General features: G+C 35.9%; 1 protein-coding gene across 2 annotated transcripts; it reads left to right on the top strand.

Moving 5' to 3' along the window:
* Window positions 1–1,189: 1,189 nt before the first annotated feature.
* On the top strand, window positions 1,190–21,848 carry LOC116250852 (DNA topoisomerase 3-beta). Of its 2 annotated transcripts, none has more exons than XM_031624808.2 (17): window positions 1,190–1,373; window positions 1,476–1,532; window positions 2,368–2,471; window positions 3,853–3,946; window positions 4,965–5,064; window positions 12,129–12,372; window positions 13,436–13,598; window positions 13,686–13,805; window positions 14,674–14,753; window positions 15,410–15,688; window positions 16,677–16,845; window positions 17,042–17,170; window positions 19,017–19,229; window positions 19,906–20,085; window positions 20,510–21,187; window positions 21,268–21,356; window positions 21,465–21,848. In XM_031624808.2, exons 1-15 carry the CDS (start codon window positions 1,344–1,346, stop codon window positions 21,170–21,172), a joined length of 2,625 nt encoding a protein of 874 aa, XP_031480668.1. In that variant the 5' UTR covers window positions 1,190–1,343; the 3' UTR covers window positions 21,173–21,187; window positions 21,268–21,356; window positions 21,465–21,848. The 2 variants fall into 2 exon arrangements, with proteins under 2 accessions (XP_031480668.1, XP_031480669.1); XM_031624809.2 differs by having other exon boundaries at window positions 1,191–1,373; window positions 21,289–21,356.
* Window positions 21,849–23,266: the final 1,418 nt, after the last annotated feature.

The raw sequence follows: 23,266 nt of genomic DNA, 5'->3' as shown, positions 1-23,266 counted from the left end.
ATCAAGTCATATGTAACAGCATCTGCACAAATTCGTACATAACAGTGAAAATCTTATACAAAGATCCGCATGCATTTGTCTGTAAGCAATTTATGAAAGTGTTTCAAATTGTTGTGTAACTTTCTCTAAATTGTTGTGTAACTTTCTCTAAAAAGGGCTTATTGATACTTTACAGTGAGTCAGCGTAAGCAGGTCCAGTACTTAAAAGGCCCTTTGTCATAAGGAAAACTTAAGTGTTTGACATAAGGAAAACTTAAGTGTTTTATAAAGCTGTTTGGTATAAGGCAGACTGTAAGTGTTTTATTTAATTATTGAAAAGGTTGATGAGTAGTTGGTTAGGAGCTTCGGCTCTTGGCTGTTGGTGGTGGGATGAAGCCTCCAGTTTTATGAAAATTGTATAGAATCGAGTATTTCTCCCGTCTAAAAACAAAGAAAGATTCTCCAACCAGTGTTGTAAAAATTGGTTTACGAATCTAATCGGCAAACTTGCTGATTCGGAGAACTGGCCATTCTTTTGTTCGGTTGAATTGCTGTAAACCAGCCAAAATAATCAAAAAAATACTTCTTATTAAGATAAATGAGTAATGTGTAAAAGGTAATTAAAAACTTAGAAAATAGTTTAACGTTGACACGTAAAGTTGAATCCCTTTGCCACGGATTTGATTCAAGTAGGCTGATTTAACTCGATTCTGACAATCAATGACCCAAAAGTACTAGTTCTAGTATTGTGACCTCTCTCAAACTCAGTCCTTAGGTTGAAAAAATCAAGAGATCAATACATCGCTTGGTACAAACTGGCATCTGTCTACCTAAACATCAACTTGGTTACGCAGCATAAACTGTTGTTCCAATGGAACCGCTTTCAAAAAAAAAAATCAAGGAATTGACTCGAACGAACCGGAAAATTTATACTTCGAGCTTCAAACATATGAGAGACTTAGAAAAATTTAAAAAAAAAAATCATTGAAAAATGATAATACAAAATGTAATGATTTGTAAAGTTCAGCTAATTGAAACAATAATCAGTCACTTTGCTGCTATGCATCGTGATGTGTTGAAAAGTTGAAACCTGTTAGGGCTGCCGAACCGGCCGATTCAGATCGATTTCAAACAGTATTCGGGTCAGGCAAAATACTTGATCCAGACGATAACCCGAACCGTCCTTCTGCGAAACGGGAGGGGGCGCTAGGCGCGCCATTGCTGGACGGACGATCCTGTCTCCTTCCCGAAGCTCCTCGTTTCTCGTCCATCCTCTTTCCGTGGAAAAATCTAAGCTTGAACGTAAACCATCTCTCGGCCTTGTACCTGCGGGAGGACGTAAAGGGCAAGAAGCCATCCGCGAGATGGGGAAGACGCCGCCAAAGGTTCTCATGGTGAGAAGCCCTCACTAACCCTAGCGCTTCTTCTTCTTGTTCGTCTTCTTATTATTGTTATTATTTTTTGTCGCCTCTGATTTGCTGAATTCTCTTCGGCAGGTGGGCGAGAAGCCGAGCATCGCTCTCGCAATCGCCAATGCGCTGTCGGGTGGCCGTGTAAGTCTCTACTTCCTGCTTGCTTCATGCTTCTGGTGTACTTCATGGGAGAAATTTTATGGGCCAAGTGTGAAGAAGTACTTTGCTTTTATTCATTTTGATGAAAGGAAAACGTATGCATGTCTTTTTAAGAACACAGTAGTTCACTGTCGTTTGTATTGTAGATAGCCAGAAAAATGATAACTGAAACTTCTCCGGCCCCGTCTTCTGAGTTGCCTACCTAGCTAATTATGCCTTCACCAATTGCTAGTGAATTCTACAGAATCTATAGCGTAGCTGGGACAATGCCATCACATTCTTAACAAGGAAATTCTCTGAAATGTCAACTACATTCAAGTTGTAGTCAGCCATAGTAGGTAAATTTGGCAATCTAAGCCTTCGGGTTATCTTGCCAACGCAATTGGAGGACAGGCATCACCTGGACTAGGTATATGCTGACAAATAGAAGAGGTGAAAAAGGCAGGACGCCTCTATGCATGAAGATTGAGGAGGAATTTAGATGCCCCTGAACACATTCTGCACATATACTGTATTCGCGTATTCACTTTTTCTTTTGGGCCAAAATGTTAGTGATTTTTTTTTTCTGGACTTTCATTTGCTCTTGGAAGATCAATGTTTTCTTCTTTCTTTGTATTTTGTAGTATTTAAGGCTGTTCCCCAACTTCTTCTAGCTTCAGATGTGACATATATGGGTTCCTTTTCTATTTCATTAAATATCTCGTTGATCTTTGCTCTGTACGTCTTTCTTACATGGAAATGTACGTCTTTCTTTCATCTTTCCATGTAGTGTCCGTTATTGGATTAACTCATTCTTCCTTTTTGGTCTCAACAACAGATGTCTACAAGGCGTGGTGCTACTGATGTTCATGAGTTTGATGGAACGTTTCAAGGTTTCCATGTTCACTATAAAGTAACTTCTGTCATTGGGCATGTATTCAGGTCTATCTCTGCAAAATAAATGCTGATAACAGACTCTAATCTTGTGAATTGTTATAATTGACTAGTCTCAAGTTAAATGTTCTCTATAGATATAAGCATGAAATAGTAGCATTTTTTAAACTTCTAGAATCTGATGTTTCTTGTTGATTTTAGTGTCTTTTGCATGATAGATTGGCAAAAGTCTTGAAATAATACCTTGTAGTTTCAGAACATTATCTTGTGCTCCACACAAATGAAATCAATATAATAAATAAGGAGAAGAAGAAGAAGAAGCAGAGTAGAAGGGATAGACGCTAGATGTCCAAATATATTGTTTAAGTTGTCTACCCCATTGGCTGATATACGTTTTATGACTTAAATATCCTCAAAATGCAACAAACAGCAGTTTGTAAGAACTTCTAAATTAGAGAAATATCCTTGATGCTAGTGTATCTCTAACAGTAGTATAAGTAGCATGTCAGTATTTCTACATTATCCTTTTTATGAAGTTTAATCTGCACAATTTGGTTGTTTCTTTTGGAAGATCTAGCTTGCAAACAAAAAAAGGTAATTGCTTTATCTTGAATGCAGTTCCATATTCATGCTATGGTGTTAGGAAATTGTTGATTGACTTCTCCCAAATCCCTGCTGATAAAACACCTATATATGTTAAAAATGTCAAATGTGAAAGGGACTAAATCCTGCACTACTCATTGCAGTATGATGGATAGTGTAAGCTGTATCAGAAATAACATACTAAAAATATGTAAATGTTCAACCTCGCTGCATTTTTCTTGTGCGCTCTTAGTCATGCTCTGTGCTGTGCTTGTCCATCATATTCTGATTATTTGCTTATCATATTGGTCTTCTAAAGCATGCTAAAGTAAGCAGTTTGTTTCTTATCAATCATGCGTGTAGTAATCAACTGGCAGGAAGAAAATCTGTTCTTACAGGACGATAGTCGTTTTGGTCTATCTAGGGAAGCTGACAATGATTTTGATCAATTATCAATCTAGGCAAGTGAAAGGACTGGATTGTATAAATTGATCAAAGTAGTCAATTTACTGATTATGTTTTTATTGGACTATGCAATTTATTCATTGTGCTTCTTTGCTGTTCCATTCATAAATAAATATCTGTAAAATTTTATTCTTAGATGCAATTTAAATTTGAATACTCTTTTTTAGGCATTGTTAGCACAATCATGTGGTAGTGCTTGTTTGCTAATCCAATTGTTATTTGCCCACATTTTTACTTGTCTTACTCTTGAACAGTTCTTTTTCCCACATTTAAAATCTATTTTATTCCTATTGCAGATTCTCAATCCTTTGATGGCTAGAAACATCAAATTGATTTGCTCCTATATTTTCTTATTTATTCGATTTTATTTATGCCATTGCAGTATTGATTTTCCTCCTGCCTACCAAAATTGGGAAGCAACCGATCCCATGGATCTTTTTGGAGCACCTACTTTAAAAGCAGAATCAAACCCAAAGGTATGCTTATAATACATTCATCAATCCTATTGTTCCCCTCGATCTGTAAGGCTTATTTTAAGTTCTTATTGTGAAGATTTTGGCTAGTTTTAATTGTGTTAGGTTTACTTTAAATGCTTTTACTGTATTTGCTCCTTAATGTGTCCTCTTGCATCAGTATAATTAATCTTTTCTTGAAAAAGAAAATGTAAAACACAACTACACGTTTATAGCAAAACAGATGTGTTGCACTTTTAAGGGAAACCTGATTGACTAATGATGAGATCCTCATTAATTTACTTTAAAAATTTTAATTCTAATAAAGGATATGAATATAATGTTGATAATATTTTATGAAATCAAATTTCTGCTAATTAGTTTTGAAAAATAACAGGAACATCCACCAAAATAAACTGCTTGCAAGTTGCAACTTGCTCTACGGAATGTTCTTATTCATTGGAAGGCTTCAATCTATATGATAGGTTAGTTCAGAAAATTTAGCTGCAGTATACACGGTCACACAGCTGAATTAGACTGCTAAGGACGTGTCCTGCTCTGTGATACGTTGTCACTTGTCACATAAGGAACAAAATTCAAAGGACTGTGATTGATCAGTGCAGTTAGTTGCAGCGCACACACAAAATACATACATATATATGATGGCTTGGTCTGCAACCTGTAGACACAGGCAAGTCCTTTTTGAAACATTGTAGTCACCTCTCAAGGTACATTACATATTATCAGGTGTACATACTTAAGACGAGAAACTGCAGTTCTTGCTAAGGATGTTGAATTTGATGTACATCAGTGCATTAGTGCCAGTTTCTGGGTTACTTTACAAAACGTCAAGCTTGTCCTCCAAAATGGATTAAGTACTTTGAGGCATGGAGAGAAATTTCATCTCTTGCTTTTGTTTTGAACCTTCATTGTACATCAGCTTCTATATTCAATATTCCTATTTTTTCATTTTCTCTTGGATGGTTGTTGTTGATTGCTTTGGTATGTAATTGCTAAATTTGCGATTATGTTTCACATGAAGGCTCATATTTGTAGACACTTGCGGCAAGAAGCACATGGATGTAGGTATCTAGTATTATGGCTGGACTGTGATCGTGAAGGGGAGAACATATGTTATGAAGGTACCTGTATCCACTGTTCATTCTTAATTGATACAACAACCTCTCTCAGATTAGTGATAAGAACATTGTGTTGATTTTACTTGTGGGGATTGAATATAAGAACCCCAATTAATTTTGTTAGTGCTCACTTCTAGAAGTATTTGTTGCCTTTAATGTAATTTATTCCATACCTTGGCGATTGTTCTTTCCATGGAGACAACCTGATTTCCTTCCTACAAGAACAACAATAACCTGTTGTTATTCTTCTATTTTTCAATAGAAAGGCCCTTAATTGAGCACTTTTATAAATCATTCATTATCAGGTATCAAGGATGTAGATATTATAAGATTTTGGGTATCGAACTATAACACATTATCAGTTTTAGCAAAGGAAAGGTTAAAGGAGAGAACAAGAAAAGAGAAATGAGGAAGGGAAGTGAGGTTCTACATTCTCACGCAGCTCATTTATATAATGATCCCTCTACACAATTTACAAGAATATAGAGTGAAGTAACACAATAATCTAGAGTCTAGAGTGAAGCAACAATATAATCTAGAGTCTAGTATAAAACAATTATAAAAATTACAGTCATAACCCTGCCTAGATAAATGTCATTAGACATAGTTAGACGTGTTGGATTTGGATTATATTAGATCCAACATCTTATCATCCTCCCTCAAGTTGTATATGGTTTTGTACCATGTCTAACTTGCCTTTTAGAAACCAAAATCATTGCTTGTTAGTCCTTTTGTAAATAAGCCTGCAACTTGTTCATCTGTACGAACATAAATAGGCTGAATCTTCTTGTCTTCCACCTTTTGTCTAACAAAGTGTTGATCAATCTCAATGTGTTTTGTTCGACCATATTGTATGAGATTAAAGGCAATGTTAATAACGCTTTGATTATCACCCATTAACATTGATATTTTAATCTTTTCTCCAATGCCTTCTAGCAAATGTCTTGCCCATGTAACTTCAGTAGTACTTGCAGCCACACATATGTATTCAGCTTCAGTGCTGGATGTTTGCCACCGCCTTTTGCTTTCGACAACTCAAAGACACAAGGTTACGTGCAATGAAAATACAAAAACTAGAAATAGACTTTCTTTGGTTGGGATCTTCAGCCCAATCTGCATCCGTGAATGTCATAAGTTGATGTCCAACAGTTATATTTCCACTCTTACTATAAACTAAGCCATCTCCTGTTGTCTCCTTCTTTCATAGCTGGAACGAGTTCTTTGTTTCCTTCTGTATGTGTGATATGTGAAGATCCTATCTCGTCATGTGGATGAGATTCTAGACTGTCACTTGCAAATAACTTAGCACTTACCCAAGGATCATATGATTCCACGAGTTGAGAATTCTCAGTAGAAATGTTAAAGTTGTGTTCATCAAACACAACATGATACTTTGATGCATCTGGTTGTAAGGTCATAACATCTGAAACCTTTGTATTCATTTGCATAGCCAACAAACCTGCATTGCACTGCTTTACTCTAAAATTTATTTCTTAATGACGAGTCAATGTGAACATAGCACATGCATCCAAAAACGCTTAAATCATTGTAGTTTGGATTTCGACCAAAAAGAGTGAAGTAAGGAGATTTTGAATCCAAAATTGTCATGGGCAGATAATTTATTATATATACAGCAGTGTGAAAAGCCTTCGTCCATAGAGTAATAGGAGTATTACTATCATGCATCACACTCATACCACTTTCCATGATGTGATGTTATTTCTATTCAGCTATGTCATTTTGTTGTGGGGCGTATGGCCATGAAATCTGTCGACTTATCTCATTTTCTCGTAAAAAATTAATAAAGTCATGTGAAGAATATTCCCCCCCACCATCACAATGAAAATGCACAACTTTAGACGAAAATTGTGTTTGGATCATGACATGAAATTCTCGAAAGATACTAAACACTTCTGTTTTTTGTTTCATGAAGTGAATCCAAGTATATCCAGAATACAAATCTATGAAAAAAACATAATAGCGAGAGCCAGGCATGGAATCAATGGGAGCTGGCCCCCATACATCAAAATAGACAATCTCAAAAGATTTAAAAGCTCTTTTATTGATATTATGAAAAGGAAGTATATGACTCTTACATAGTTCGCAACTAGAACATTTTTTGTCATAGAAATAAAAGGATAGACTGGATTTTGGAATGAGATTATCTGATGCAAGTTTTTCCAAAAACCCACGACTACAATGTCCCATATGACCATGCCATAAATTTGACTTACTGACGTCTGATTGGGGACAGCTAGAACTTGGAATTAGGGAAGGTGCGTTGGAAGGAAAGCATGTCAATTGAGCTGGACTTGAAGAGGATTGTAAGAAATAAGGACTTTCCTTGAAGACATACATATTTCCTTGGCGTTCCCCTTTAGCGAATGTTTTCTTCGTTAGAAGATCCTTGACATACACAAAGGAAGAAGTAAATTCAACAGATGAGTTTGTATCATATACAAGTTTAGAAATGGAAATAATATTCTTTGTGACATTTGGAGCAAGGGCAACATTTGACAAAGATAGTGGACATGGTGATGTTGGAAGAGAAATTTGTGCATTTCCAACATGTGTGATAGGACGAAAACTTCCGTCATCTGTAACTTTATTACTTTTACCAGAATAAGGAAAAAGATCATGTAACTTACCAGCATTTCCAGTTACGTGAGTAGCAGCACCTGAATCCAAATACCATTCGCCTTGATCATTTTGTCTCATCGTCATCTTGGAGAGGACAATCATTAGTATTTGTTGCACATCGGCCAGTGAGAGTTTGATAGTTTGTTCAACTTCAGGTTTAATGCCTCTGTTTTGTGGTTTGAACCAGCAATTTGCTTTGATGTGACCCTTCTTGTTATTGGAAACACATTGGCATCTTTTTTGTTGTATTGGTCTGAAATCTTTTTGTAACACTCGGTGTTGGCAGAATACCTTGGCAATTTTGTCCAATATGCTACGATTCATGCCTCCTTGATGAGCCCCTTTTCCTTTTCTATGACCTGCAGCAGCTTCCATAACTAAACATTGTGAGCATTACCTTGGTTTGTTCCTCCTATCAGTTGTTTCATGTTCATTTCATGTTGAAGCAGCTTGCCCTGAAGTTCGTTGAAGGTGGGCAAGATAGGCCAAACTTCAAGAGCAGTAGTGAAGACATAAAAATCTGGTCTAAGACTGCTAAGAATCTGCTGGCCTTTTTCTTTGTCCGAAACAAGGTAGCCAGCAACTCTCAACTGATGAGCTATCATTTTAAAACGTCTCAAATATTCCATAATCGACATTGACCCTTTGATGAGATTCTGAAATTCCTTCTTCAAATGTAGAATAAGTGCCTCTGAAATTTGAGAATAGGTTTCAGCAAGTCTGATCCATAACTGTCTTGCTGTACATTCATCAAAAAGAGAAATCAATACTTCTTGAGAGAGTGTTGATGTGATATACGCAACAAGACTTTGATCTCGTTTCATCCATGTTATAAATTGAGGATTACGAATTTCCTGAGTGAAAATTGTCTCCCTTCTCATTCTTAATCTCTTGTTGAATGAACTGTGGTGGGATTGGAATGGATCCATCAAGATGCCCGTACAGATCTTGACTCCTTATGAAAGGAGTGATGTGCCTTTTCCAAGTAAGGTAGATGGAGTGGTTCAGTTTTTCAGGAATAAGGTGTGATAAGAAGTTGGATGACATACTGGTTTGGGAGAGAATATCCATTACAATTTATATATCTATTAACGTAGATATATACTAAGTACTAATCAGAAATATAAGAATATTGTCAAGATAGATGAAGGATTAGGAGCAGAATGTTGGAAGGGGTATAAGAGAAAAGCAACCAGGAGATTTCAAGTCTGTTCAAACATTTTCTTTGGTAGAACTAGCCAAACCTTGCTCTGATACCATGTAAGATTTTAGGTATCGAACTATAACACACGATCAGTTTCAGCAAAGGAAAGGTTAAGAGAGAGAACAAGAAAAGAGAAATGAGGGAGGGAGGTGAGGTTCTACATTCTCATGCGGCCCATTTATATAATGATCCCTCTACACAATTTACAAGAATCTAGAATGAAACGATCACAATAATCTAGAGTCTAGAGTAAAACAACACAATAATCTAGAGTCTAGAGTGAAGCAACAATATAATCTAGAGTCTAGAATAAAACAATTACAAAAATTACAGTCATAACCCTGCCTAGATAAATGTGATCAGACATAGTTAGATGTGTTGAATCTGGATCAATAGACGTGTCGGATCTGGCTCAGATTAGATCCAACATCTTATCAGATATGTAGACTGCAAACTAAATGATAATTATCAAAGAAACCTGAAAGTTCTTCCATGTATACATTTATATGGATGTTACTTTGGCCCTAATGAATGTATGTTTATTCAACAAACTGATTAAATATGCATTAGTCAGGGATCCATCATCATTATCTAGATTGAGTTCAATGCCTAAAATTGCATTAAAACCATTAGAATGATACACTGACCGAAAGGAAGTCTATGTCATGCTGATGATCTAAATAGGATAAAGTGGGAGGTATGACTTGCTTGGCTGTTGACTAATGACCCAAAGTTGGTCTTGTTGATTGTTTCACTTTATGCGATCTCCTATCTTTATCACATAAAGTGACATCTTGGGGCTTATCACCAAAGTGACATCCTGACTGTAATGATCCCAAAGAAGATAATCTTAAAGTGACTACACATTTGTATTCTTAATTTTTGTTATTGTGCTTGTCAACATATTTATTCATTAAATGTCCATTTTACAATGCCAAACACTATTTACGAATTGCTCAAAGTTTATTTACTTTTTAAGTTGTCCGAACTAAAATGACTGAAAGAAATGGTCTTATTTTCATCAAGGTACATGGGTTTACTTTATGCCTTAAGATCTGACAAGCCAATGTTTCTGGCCGTGCATAGTACACATTAACAGAGAATGCACTATGGAAAATGAAAGCATTAGAATCAACTTAGGTTGCTACTCTTGCAAATGAGGGTCACAAAGAAAATTTGTGGAGCACTTCCACCATGTAGAACTGTCAAGGAATTCTTGGATGTTATTGAAGCTCAGTTTATCAGTTCTAATATGGCACGACTTTGTAACTTAATGTATAAGTTGTTGTGTATGAAGTCCATGAATGGCAGAGATGTTTGGTAGCATATCAAAATGGGAAACATTGCTTTGCAGTTAAATGACATGAGTTGTAGTCACAGTTATCATTCATATACGATTGTGGATTGAATATTTTTATGTTATTATCTGTTTTTAGCTTTCTTTGCAACATATATTTATGTGTAGGTATGCATTATCTTCTTTATATTTTTCTTGTTGATTAGAATTATAATACTTCATGGCAAAGAATATTAACAAACCTGTGATTATGGTAGGAGATACACATAGTTACATACATAATGTCATAAACACATGCATGCATATATACACAGTCACACACACGCACACACATTTATTTATATGTAACTGTCACAGTCTCACAGACATCACTAGTTTTTTTGAAAACGTTGCAATATTTACGAGAAAAACAACTAAAATGAGAGAAGGGAAAAATTATGAGATTTGAATATATCGGCAAAAATGAACATTTTGCATTTTTTCGAGTTTTTTCTCCCTTTTTTATAATTATTAGTTTCCCATATATTTTATGTTTCCCTAGTTTTTATATTTTTTTTATTTTTTAAAATTTTCCTAGATTTTTCCCAATTTTTTTCCTGAGAGAAATAACTTTGCCAAAAAAATACTTGAGGAAAACCTCTTCGATATGCACACACACACACACATAATATATATATATATATATATATATATATATATTATATATATATATATATATATATATTATATATATATATAGAGAGAGAGAGAGAGAAGAGAGAGAGAGAGAGAGAGATCAATAATTTTAGGTTTTTTTTTTTAGGCTTTTAATTTCAGAAACTATAATTAGAGATTTGACCATTGGTCTTTAATAAATGGTAAGATTTCACATGTTTTATAACACGGAAAAGCATTTATATTTATTATTTACTTATTAATTTTTGTTGTTTCGGTGCTGTATAGCTTATAAAGATCAATAACTCCACTTCATTAAGTTTGATCTTCTGAGCTTTAATTGTGCTTGTTATCATGTTATGAAATATTTATTGTGTTCCTGCTATTGTGCATTTTAATTATTCTGTTGTAGTAGGTTGAGAGTTACAGGTTTCTAATTAGAAATGCTTTAGTTTCATTATGAGCATAACAATTAATATTTCGTTTTATAGTTTTTTTTTTTTTTTTTTTGGGGGTGGGGGGGTTGTGTGGTGGGAGGGGAAACCGCTTAATGCACCTAATCTTGCCTAGTTTTTTTTCTAGGCTCTAGGTTCATCTAGCCAATAGGCTGAAAGCCTGAAACTAATTCTTTTGATAATTCCATTCCCAATCCTTTGAGTATATATATATATATATATATATACATACCTGTGTGTATGTTTCTGTGTGGGAATGAGCAAAACCAGTCTCAAAACCGGACTGGGTTTTCAAAAGTCCTTTCCCTCCCTAGTTCGTCCAATCTTTGAGTGGAGAAGATGGTTGTGACAAGGAAAAACAAAAAAAGAAGAAGAGATAGAGAAGAGTAGGTGGAGTGAGAGAGGAGAAAAGGGATATGGAAAACTCTAACTGGTTGAACCCATATGTATGTTATGACTTAATGTGATTGCATTTGTTATGTGAGTATGCCTGTGTTTATATATGTGAGTCTGTGACTACATATTATAACATTTAGTGTGGAGTTTTGTTAGTTTCTATATGAATTTTGTCATACTACTTGGCCTAGGTACATCTATTCATCAATCGTCACCTACGTAATGCTTTTAAAGGTATAGATGATAACGTATTATGTACCTGCTGTTATTGGGAACATTTTGTGTTCATGTTTTCTTCCTCATCAACATATCTTCAAGTAAACATGAGTATGCTGTGACAGGAAATTATTTATTTTGCACCCATAAGATTGGTTAGGTCACAGGCTCATCAGAGTCTAAGATGTTGTTTTCTGTTTTTTAGTTATTGATTGTACAGGCATACGGGATATGGAAGGAGGCCAAAGGGTATTCCGTGCTAGGTTTTCTTCTGTAACTGAGAAGGACATACTAAGAGCTATGAACAACCTTGTTGAACCTGATAAGAACGAAGCATTGGCTGTGGATGCTCGACAAGAAATAGATTTGAAAGTTGGAGTTGCATTTACACGGTTTCAGACACGATATTTCCAAGGAAAATATGGCAACCTTGATTCAAGTGTTATTTCGTATACCTTCTCTCTCTCTTCCTACTTTTTTTCCTGTTTTACATTTTGGGTGCTTATGTGCTTGAAGAATGTTTCTAACTTTAGTGTTGCTTCCTTTCTTTAACCCCCTTTGACTTGTCTATTGATATCATGAATGGTCATCTTCTCGCCCTTCCATTGTAGTCCATTAAGAAAATCTCCTGACGTTAGACTAGCTCCTATTGTTGCTGATTTAATGTTTTGTTCCCTCCTGCTAGACATTATCATTAACAGTCTACTTCTTCCCCTTGGTTGAAAAAACTTGCTCTTTTAGCTTTGTTACTAAGAAAGGTGATGTAGTTGATGCACTCTGTTACTCTGTAGATTTGTACTAGCGGATTTATGAATATTGTAGCTGCTTGAGTGGTTGGTCAGTTATAGGAAATTTATTTCTCTTCCCTACCTGCTGGAGAGCCATTATGTGGCCTAAGCCCATACTTTTAGGGATGCAAATGGTTTGAATCTGGTTCATATCTACCATTTAGGCATTTACTATATGCAGCCTGATTGGATCCATCCTAATTAGATTTGGTCTCAAACCTGAATTTCTAAAACTGAATCTGGATCTGACAGACGTAAGATCTGACACTTATATGTAACTGGGTGAGATCCTTGTTGCATCTTTGGATTCAGTCACAAATGCATGCTGCATTCAAATCCAAGTACTGTTCTGATATCATTTTTTCCAATGGGCGCTCCTAAACAATACATGTTCGGGTTGGCAATTGGACAATACTATCCCATCGAAATCTCTGCATGTGAAGGTTAGCTCTTGAAGATTTTAAGATTGGTACACAAGAAAGTCTATGATTTCCGGGTTCCTAGGAGCAAGAAAATCAGGGATGACACAAGAAATCAACTGATTCATTAAGATTTTCTTTAGTTGTTGTGAAATGATAAATTATGTCTGGCTTCTCCATTGGAGGAGCACTTGCAATTGATTTTTTGTCAATGTTGTTTCATTTCTGTAAGCTAGATTTGTGAAGAAATAACTTCCAGTCAAGTGAGACTTTGACTTGCGCATTGACTTGCCTTCTCTCCTCAGCTACGGGCCTTGTCAAACCCCTACTCTTGGATTCTGCGTTCAGAGATATTTTCAGATTACCACATTTAAACCTGAAAAATTTTGGGCCCTGCGTTGTTTCATCACCAAGAATGGTTATGAACTACAACTAGATTGGGAGCGTGGTAAGGTGTTCAACTTTGATGTAAGGGCTCGTCTCTATTTTAGGTGCTCCATGCATTCTTGTATACTCCTTTTTTTCATTGCATTTGATTCTCCTTGTTTATGGCAGATAGCATCTATGTTTCAACAATTGGTGGTTGGTGATGGGATGGTGAAAGTGGTTGATATATCAAGAAAGGAGGAGCGCAAAACACGTCCAACTGGTCTGAACACTGTTAATATGCTTAAGGTTAGTTTTGAACTTTTAATTTGAGTAAGCCCTTGAGTTTGGTTCAACTACAAACTTGTTTGAAGTAGGCCCAAAAGATGGTATTGTGTATCTACTGCATGCAATGAACCCAATGATGGATTGGGATGTGATACCAGACGGTGGATGTGTAACTTTGTGAATCACATAGTTAACTTATATACAGGAAGATTGCAGACTTCAACTTGCACAGCTTCTTTTGATAATAATATCAATTGATTCACTTGATTGCAGTTTCATGGCTGTGGTGGTTTTCCGGAAAAAGGTTGATTGTGTGAGTTCTTATCATGAAGATTTCACTGTTCCATGTTTGATGAAAATGCTTAGAAATGATTCTAAGTTGGCATTTTTTCCATACTCACATATATTAATGTTCCTAAAAATATTGTGATATTAAGAACAATTGAATATTAAGAATGGCATGAATTTACAAATATCTCAAAAATGTCATGAGAATAACAGGATAGCATAGGTCACAGTCTTGCATTTGCTAATTTTTTGTGAATTTAATTTTTACGAATGTTTTTTCTTCCTTTTATATTTTTAATTCAATAACCTTATAGCTTTGTCGTTGTTCCTTATTGTGTCTTAGGACTTTTGATTTATATTTTTCAACTTCTGATGATAAATTTTTTCTGAGATCTATCTGGATCTGTCTTATTTCAAGCTCTGGCCTTGCTGAATACTTCTAAGACATATATTTTAGAAATATGTTTTATTTTGTGGTTCATGCTTGGTACAGTTTGTTTTTTAAAGTTCCATATTGCATTGAATGACTTTTTGGGCCTTATGGCAAATAAATGAACAATAGTTGAGTTTACTAACTTGGTGTTTGTCTTGTTTTCTGTAGGTTGCTTCCAGTGCTTTGGGCCTTGGTCCTCACAATGCCATGCAACTGGCAGAGCGTCTTTACACTCAAGGCTTTATCAGGTCTTCCTTTCCCATGTCTATAGTACCTTTTACTAGCACTGACTATTTCTAGGCCATGCAGAAATAGAATACAGTTAAATATGTTTATGGTTGTGAACAATGGAATTTTTTCTTTCTTTTGATTTACCTTTCTGGTCCTTACAATGAAATATCTTGAACTTTGTTTGGATTCTGTGCATGTTTAACTAGAAAAGTCAACATTGACAGGAGTTCTGTTGTCTCAAAGTCATAGGTGTCTCTTATTCCAATGTTTGTCTGGATGCTAGGCGTGAATGTCAGTTATTCCTACAGGTGGTATTGGCAGATTTAGTTGTTCCTTGTCCTCTCATTGTGATCCTCCCAGCCAAGTGGTCATGCATCACATGGTATTGGCATGTGCTGTGAATTTTTATAGTACGTAGTGTAAACTTTTTCTTCTCTGTTGATTCTGGGAGTCCCTTCCAACCATTTACCTCCATAATTGTTCAGTAGATGTTATATAATTACTTTTGCATAGATACCTTTTGTTATAAAGTTACGGTCAGTATCACTACATTGGTATACAATCATCATCCCTAATTTATTTCAATGAATAGTTTTTGTATTTCTTTACTTTGACAATCTCATCTGAAATTTGATCTGGTTAACCTCTGTGCGTTGTACATTACAACTTTCAGTTATCCGCGTACAGAAAGTACGGCTTATCCTGCATCATTTGATTTCAAAGGCACCTTAGCTGCTCAGCTGAATAACCCTTATTGGGGTGATGATGTTAGAAGACTACTAGATGGTGAATTTCATAAGCCACGGTCTGGATCTGATGCAGGTGATCACCCTCCTATAACTCCAATGCTTGGTGCAACACAAGATACATTAGGAGCTGATGCTTGGCGATTATACCAGTACATTACCCAGCACTTTATTGGAACTGTGAGCCCCGACTGCATCTATCTAAGGTGATGAGCTGAGCTGATTTTTTCTTAAGTTTGGTTACTTTCTTTTTCTATTCCTACAAATCTGACATCTGTAAAGTTTATGGAATTTTCTGTAAGCCTGTGAAAAAGTTTATCTGTCCTTTTGTTTGTCTTGATTTATCAGAATGGGAAAGTGGAAAAAGCCATGCATGAATCAACGTCTTTGGCAAATATGCAACTTGCTAACCTACTTTAAGGGCCTGTTTGGTTGCATAAACATTTTTTTTTCTTGTTTTTCACTTGTCAAGCTTCTACATGTCTATTTTCTTTCTATTTATTTATTTATTTTTTAAAGTGCATGTTTGTTACATTGTCACAAATATAGTTCTAGGAAAAATATCGACAAGGTTTTTCTCAGGTATTTTTCAGCCAATTTGTTTTTCTCGGAAAAAATCTTGGCAAATTTTTAAAAGGTGAAAGATCCTAAAAATTATAAAAAAAATAAAATTAATGAGAAACTAATAAAAAAGTGAAACAAAACATCAAACAATCGCAAGAAAAATCATGATATAATCATGAGATATTCATTTTTCCGAGATTTTCTTGATATTTTCATTTTATTTATATCACGAGACTTCAAAAATCTTGTGATATTTGTGACAATGATTTGTTATAACCTAAAAAATTTAGAGAAACAAAATGTCATTGTCATTTTTTCGTCTGCTTGAATGTTATTACACAATGAAAAAATTTCTTTCTATAAAAACTCTCTTATATATGCCCAAAACCTAAGATTCACCATATCTTACCTGATTCTGTGATTATAAATTCGATTGCATAAGCATCTTATCTCCTTAAAATCAATGTCCCCGACAATTGCCATGAAGTCTGGCATATGAGGGTCTGGTAGCTGCCCGTTTTCTTTATATATATATATATATATATATATATATATATATACATCACTTGTTGTGGCATTTACTTCTCGCTCTTCACTTGACTTGTGGTGATTAAAGTTAATTTGCTGCAGGACAAAGGTTGACTTCTCTGCTGGACGGGAATTATTCCATGTTTCAGGTCAAAGTGTCATATCAAAGGGATTCACATCAGTCATGCCGTGGTTGGCTGTCAGTGAGAATAGTATTCCTGAGTTTTCCAAAGGAGAAGGCATAAAAATTTCAAAAGTTGAGCTATTTGAGGTAGTGTCAACTGGAAACCAAGCTATCTTTGTAGTTAACCTATCTCTATCTGTATACAGACGAGACAGAATATAGCATTTTTTTAAGGCAAGAACGACCATTTAAAATTTCTCGGCATAGATGCATCATATGATTTGGTACTCAAATGTCCCAACTCATTGGGTCAATGTAGTGACAGCTTGATGTTGGTTGGCAGGGATGGACCTCGGCTCCTGATTATCTGAGTGAAAGTGAGCTAATATCGCTGATGGAAAAGAATGGCATTGGCACAGATGCATCAATCCCTGTTCATATAAATAACATCTGTGAGCGCAATTATGTACAGGTTCACAATTTTCATGTCGACTTTCTTTCTGAATTTCGTTCCAAGGAAGATTTTTCCCTTTTTTTCCAAGTTATACCACTAGACGTTTTGTCCATCTTTGAGTTATGTTTTTTTTTTTTTTTCCATTTTCTAAATAATGTTAGTATTCAATTTAGTTATTTTATATAAAAAAGTATCAGTGTGAAAGTCGCAAGATATAATTTTCTCAAACAATTCCTTTATGTAATCTTGACCTTTGTCAGGTCCATTAACTTAGAGTTGCTCATGACAAGTACTTTTGTTTCGTTATTATGTTGTTGTGGAATCCTTTTTGAAGCATATAGTGCTATTGTGAATTCAAGGTTTACCTGAGTTAGAAAAGCAACTGAGGCTGACATGCTCATATAGCGGAGGTTACTTAATACTTATGTATACCTCCTAAAATGTAATGATGCTATTGAAATTATTGACAGACAGGCTAGTGATATTTCCTAATGATACTTTGTTATCAAAGTTTTACTGTAAGTAGCCAGAATGGGAAGTTGTTCAAGGCTTCAAGCCCCCAAGTAGACTAGTTAAGGTTAGTCTGTCTCCAAAAACAAAATGAAATTGATAAAAAATTATAGGAACAAGATAACTGAAGTGCCAGAAACAACAACCATGCACAATAGGAAAAATAATTTAAGATGAAAAAATAAAAGAAAAAATTAATAAGGAAAAAGGCATTTTGCAGTAAAATGAGTTAAGCATGCATAGGGCGGAACATAAAAACATTCTGGAAACCATTAGACATCAGAAGAAGACTGTTATTTAATCTTAAGCTTGTCGAGTGGAAAAAACATTTTAAGTGCTGACATAATCTGCGCAATGCTGAACATAAACATAAGGAAAAGAAAAGGAACATGGGCAGTAGAAAAAATAAGTTAAATAGGGAAAATAATATGCTTTTGTTTTTAAGTATACTGAACAGTAAAAAAATATCCCGATTGCTGATGCAGTCTGCACTGTCTTGAGCATAACAACATTTAAAAGAAAAAAAGACTGTGCACAACAGAAAATAACAACTCAAACAAAAAGAAAATAATAATTTGCCTTCAATTGCCCATGAGAAAACTTTGGGCAAGAGGGTTTGGTATAGCAGGATCTCCTCTCTTCTAAGCATGTTGGGAAAAGTAAATAAATTTCCAAAGAAGTGGATGATATATTAGGGAAAATAGCAAATAGATTTCAAAAAAGAGACGGTCGGTGATTTCCATTGACTAGTCGTTGGCTGGTCTACCAAGTTGATCGACTGGTTCTTCTTTGGGTCTTAGTGGCTTTTCCACAGCAGACTAGTTCTTTTTCCTTAATGACCTGATTGGCTAGTATCAGTTGGTTGACTAGTTTGGTAGTTTGACAATTGAGGTTTTACTCAATTTTTCTAATTCGGAAACATTATATTTTGAATGGTTCTTTCTTGATTGTTTATTTTCAACATTTGTGCTAATGCATTTTCCATTAAACTTGTTTTTTTTTTTCCATACAAAATTTTCTACGTTCCCAATGCTGTAATGATGAATCTAAACATACAGTGGGACTTGCACAGCCAAGTTCAGTTATTAACACCATTTGTAAATAGTCTCATTGATGTGAACAAGGTTTAGATGGTAGGTGTGTTATTTGAATTTATTTTAAAGTATAAAGAAGATCTATGAATTTTTGTTTCTCTTCATGCCTTTTGTACTTATTCCATGATAATGATGCTTGCAATCAAAAGAAGAAATTTCAAGTTCTTGCTTTGATTTTTATGATGTCATTTACGTGATCCTCTGATCCAATGAATGTGTATGTGTGTATGTCAACTCCGCATCTTTTGAAATCATTGCAGGTACATGCTGGGAGAAAGTTGGTTCCAACACCGCTAGGAATAACACTAGTTAGAGGTTATCAGTGTATTGATCCAGACCTCTGTTTGCCGGACATCCGCAGCTTCATAGAACTTCAGATCACACTGATTGCAAAAGGCAAAGCAGATCATATCCATGTTGTGCAACATGTACTGCTGCAATTCCAGAGAAAGTTCTCTTATTTTGTGAAGCAGGTGCCACCTCTGTGCTTTGTTGAGCAATGATATCACTGCTGTCTCTTCTGTAACATTGTGCATTCTCAATAATTTCCTTGTTGTTAACTTTATGTTGTTAAAGTTTTTATTCGTAAAGAGAACCTTACTTTCTTAAAGTCCAGTTATTGTTGAGTTCTGGTTTTTTGCTGTTAGCGTCAGGCTTTCTAGGTCTATTTTTTCTCCCCTTTTATTGGGGTAGAGGATGTTGGCAATGAGGTAAAGTTTTTTTCAGGAGATACGTTTTATTCTATGGTGTCACTGATATATGTCTATTGTTTCACAGGTTTCATTTTTCTCTAGCAGTAGTCTAAATATATCTCTACCATATTCATCAATTAGGTGTGCTAAACTGCTAAAGTTAGATAGTATTGTTGTGTTATGACTTGTATTAGTGCCACTGCTTAAGAAGTGATGTTATTGTATAAAAGGCCTTAGGAAAAATGAAACCAAAACCATGATTTAAAGAATTAACTGTTTTTATTTACAACTGAACAGATTTGATTTTCTCCCATATTTTTTACATTTAGAAAATCAATGCTTTTGTGTTGTACAATTTGCTTTTATTTATCCTGTGGTGAGAATATGCCAATCTTTCCCTTTTCTGGGCATATACTGTCAAATGACCTTGATGTGTTTTTTCCTCCTCTAATGGTAGATAGAAGGCATGGATGCACTGTTTGAAGCTCAGTTCTCGCATTTAGCTGATTCTGGTCGCATGCTTAGCAAATGTGGCAAATGTGTTCGCTACATGAAGTACATTTCCACACAGCCACCACGATTATACTGTGGAACCTGCGAGGAGGTTTATCATCTTCCTCAAAAGGGCACAATTAAGGTATTGTCTAGTCACCTGTGATGAAAAGCTGAATGTATTGCTGAATAAAAGAAATAGTGGGCATCTGTGTTTATGAGTGTTTGGGTTTTTCCTGATATCTTGCAGTCTTTTGAGCCTTTGTTTTCCTTTAGCTCCTCTCATTTGTTTGTCCCTTCTTATGACTACGGATACGTTCCATATCCGGCTATCCATTGTTGGAATTTTCCTTGAGAATGTTGTCAATCGAAGCCATAAGGACAATCCTCATATCCTTTTTGGCGTGGGAAATATTGACTGGAAATCCTCATGTCGTCCTGATAGATTTGGAAGGATCAACAATGTCTATTCCGGCTTGTTTTGTTTTAAATTCAGAGTTCATTTAAGTTTTGCTCGGTTCCAATTCTTTCTCTCATCCTGATGACTTTAGTTTATGCTTTTCTATTAGTTGTACAAGGAGCTGGTCTGTCCCTTGGATAACTTTGAGCTTGTCCTCTTCTCCTTGGCTGGCCCGGATGCGAAGTCTTTTCCTCTCTGCCCTTACTGTTTCAACAACCCACCTTTTGAGGGAGTAGATTCGCTCTTTGGAGCCCTTCATATTGGGAAGGGTGGGAACTCAGGCAAGTCGGGAAAAGGGATAGGTATGCCATGTTCCCTCTGCCCTCACCCAACATGCCGACATTCGATGATATCCCAAGGAGTATGTGCCTGTCCTGAATGTGAAGGCACTTTACTGCTTGACCCTGTCAGTGCACCTAAGTGGAGGTTGTGCTGCAACACATGCAACTGTCTTGTCTCTCTGCCAGAAGGTGCCCACAGAATCTCTACCACAAAGGAACGATGTTTGGAGTGTGACTCAACAATTATAGAGGTGGATTTCAACAAGAAAGCAACTCCGCTTAGCGATGGGTCGACTTTGTACAAGGGTTGTATCTTATGCGATGAGCTGCTGCATTCGCTTGTGGAGATGAAACATGGAAAATCCTACTTCAAGCGTATGGGAGGGAGAGCAAGAGGGAGAGGGAGGGGTAGAGGGAGAGGTGGAGGCAGAGGAAGAGGCAGGGGTCGTGGTAGACAGGAGGACCCGAAGATGAGCTTCCGAGATTTTTGATATGACAAATTGGAGGTATGGATGCGCGTAATGTTTAGCATTTCCTCATTGAATTGATTTCCATATAATTGATACATCACTCAAGATGCTTATAGGATAGAAAATTCACGCTGCAGTCAAGTGAAATTCATCATTACATCCCATGAATTCTTCCCTTCTTCCAGGCCTCCAGTATGAGCAGCAGGTTCTTAAGTTTCCATCCTTCAATCTTCTAGAAGTGACTAAGGTTGATATTGATCTTTTACTCAGATTAAGATTTTGTTTTTAATTATTTCTGAATTCCCACGTGCAGATAATAAATTTGTCGGCTGGCGGCCAAGTCCATCAAGCTTCAACAGATTTGATCTTACCAACCAGAAACGCTTACACTGACAGATTGGCTCCTCTTAGCATGGCAAGTCCCAACTCCTACCAAGATTTGTTTCTAATCCCTGTTAACCCCTACACAGGCACGTCACCTTATTTAGTTAAACTTTATAGACGTAGGTTCGTATTACATCAGCCTACCTAGACCATCCCCCCACCACCACCAACCCCAGCTCGGAATTATAAACTATTATTGTTGTAAATTGCGGAAGAACTCTTTTTTTTTTCTTGTTTATGTTCTCTGGTAGTCTGACATTGTGGTTATGAGTCAATAATAATATATTGTTAAGTGGTTCTCTTTGCTTGTTCAGTTGGGCCAATTAATGTGCTTGAAATGTACTTTAGAGTCTCCAACCGATGACTTGTACAATTTATGCATCAAAATCAGATAGTATAATGGATAAATGATCCCTGAATGGGTGGATTTATGTGGACAACTTTTTATTTCAAGTTCGGTAAAATGTATTTCACGAGCATTCAATGTAGGGGGTCCTACTTGTTATGAATCTGTTACCTTCTGTTGGCTTCTAACCTCGAGAGGAAAACCATAGCCATGTCAGTTGGACTGCCCAATTATAATCAGTAAAAGGTGAGAGAGAGATAGAGGTGCACGAAAGAGGGGGGGGGGGACAAGAACCGGTTCACTTAGCTTGTGCTGTAACACGCCACGCAACCCAACTGCTTGCTCTACCCATCAAGTCTTGGAGGTGTGAAGAGAGCTTTAAAAAATGCATTGAAAATAAGATGTCGTATAGGCAATGGAAGGACTTCCTTTGGGAGTGTTGGTGTCTTATGTGGACCATACTTGGAGAACCATAACATCTCCAACGAACAATTTTCGTTCATGGGCACCTTGATAAACTGATGTACTTTATTATCTATATTTTTTTAAAAAAAAAATTGAGGTTGATCTCGGAACGCCAAGTACGAGGACGACTATTGAAAAGCTCACAATAAAATAGCAGGTTTGAAACTTCATTCGACACCGTTCACAGTGACTTCTTACCACAAACTGGTAAAATCTTAATGTGGGACGGCTGTAATTTGAGCAGGATATCCGACCAAGTCATAGAAAAGTTTCTTTAATGGGGTGAAACATTTAGATAACATGTCAACCTCCATTGCTTCCTGCTGAAAATGAATTCTTGTTCAAGATTCCAAACTCAATGGTAGCGTTCTATTAGTGAATCATTTGTCCAATCTCTGGATACAATTCTAATGGTGATTCAATTACTTGTCGTGGAACCTTTCTCATTTTATCTTGGTTCTTGCTTTTGTCTTAGAGCCAGAGACTTGCAGCAACCTAAAAAAGAGAAGTGTTCCTTCACTTTGATTTCTGTAAATAGAACTATTTTGATCATCCATGCTTGTTTGAGTAGAAGCAATACGACAAAGTAATTTATGGAACTTTATACGCATTGGAAAAGATGGATGATGAAGTCCGATACATCTATTAAATTCAAATGAACATGGTAGAATAAGTTTATTTGATTAAAATTCTGTCAATTGTATTGTCAATTGCATTTGACTTCATTCTTCATTGGACTCTTGCAACTTATTCTTATAAAGAACAAATCTACGGAGAGCCAATGGCTAAATTTTTATGGAAGAAATTCAAAATTACATTGCCATGGCATAAAAAATTACACGGGACATCAGGCCTTGGTTTGTTACTTGAGAGCACCTCAATAAAAAAAAAAATCATAGCTTCGCCACTATTAAGAGCCT

Source organism: Nymphaea colorata, chromosome 3 (assembly GCF_008831285.2).
Source record: "Nymphaea colorata isolate Beijing-Zhang1983 chromosome 3, ASM883128v2, whole genome shotgun sequence".
Classification (NCBI taxonomy): domain Eukaryota; kingdom Viridiplantae; phylum Streptophyta; class Magnoliopsida; order Nymphaeales; family Nymphaeaceae; genus Nymphaea; species Nymphaea colorata.
Note: the sequence above shows the minus strand (reverse complement) of the source record. Positions and strands in the feature narration are given on the sequence as shown.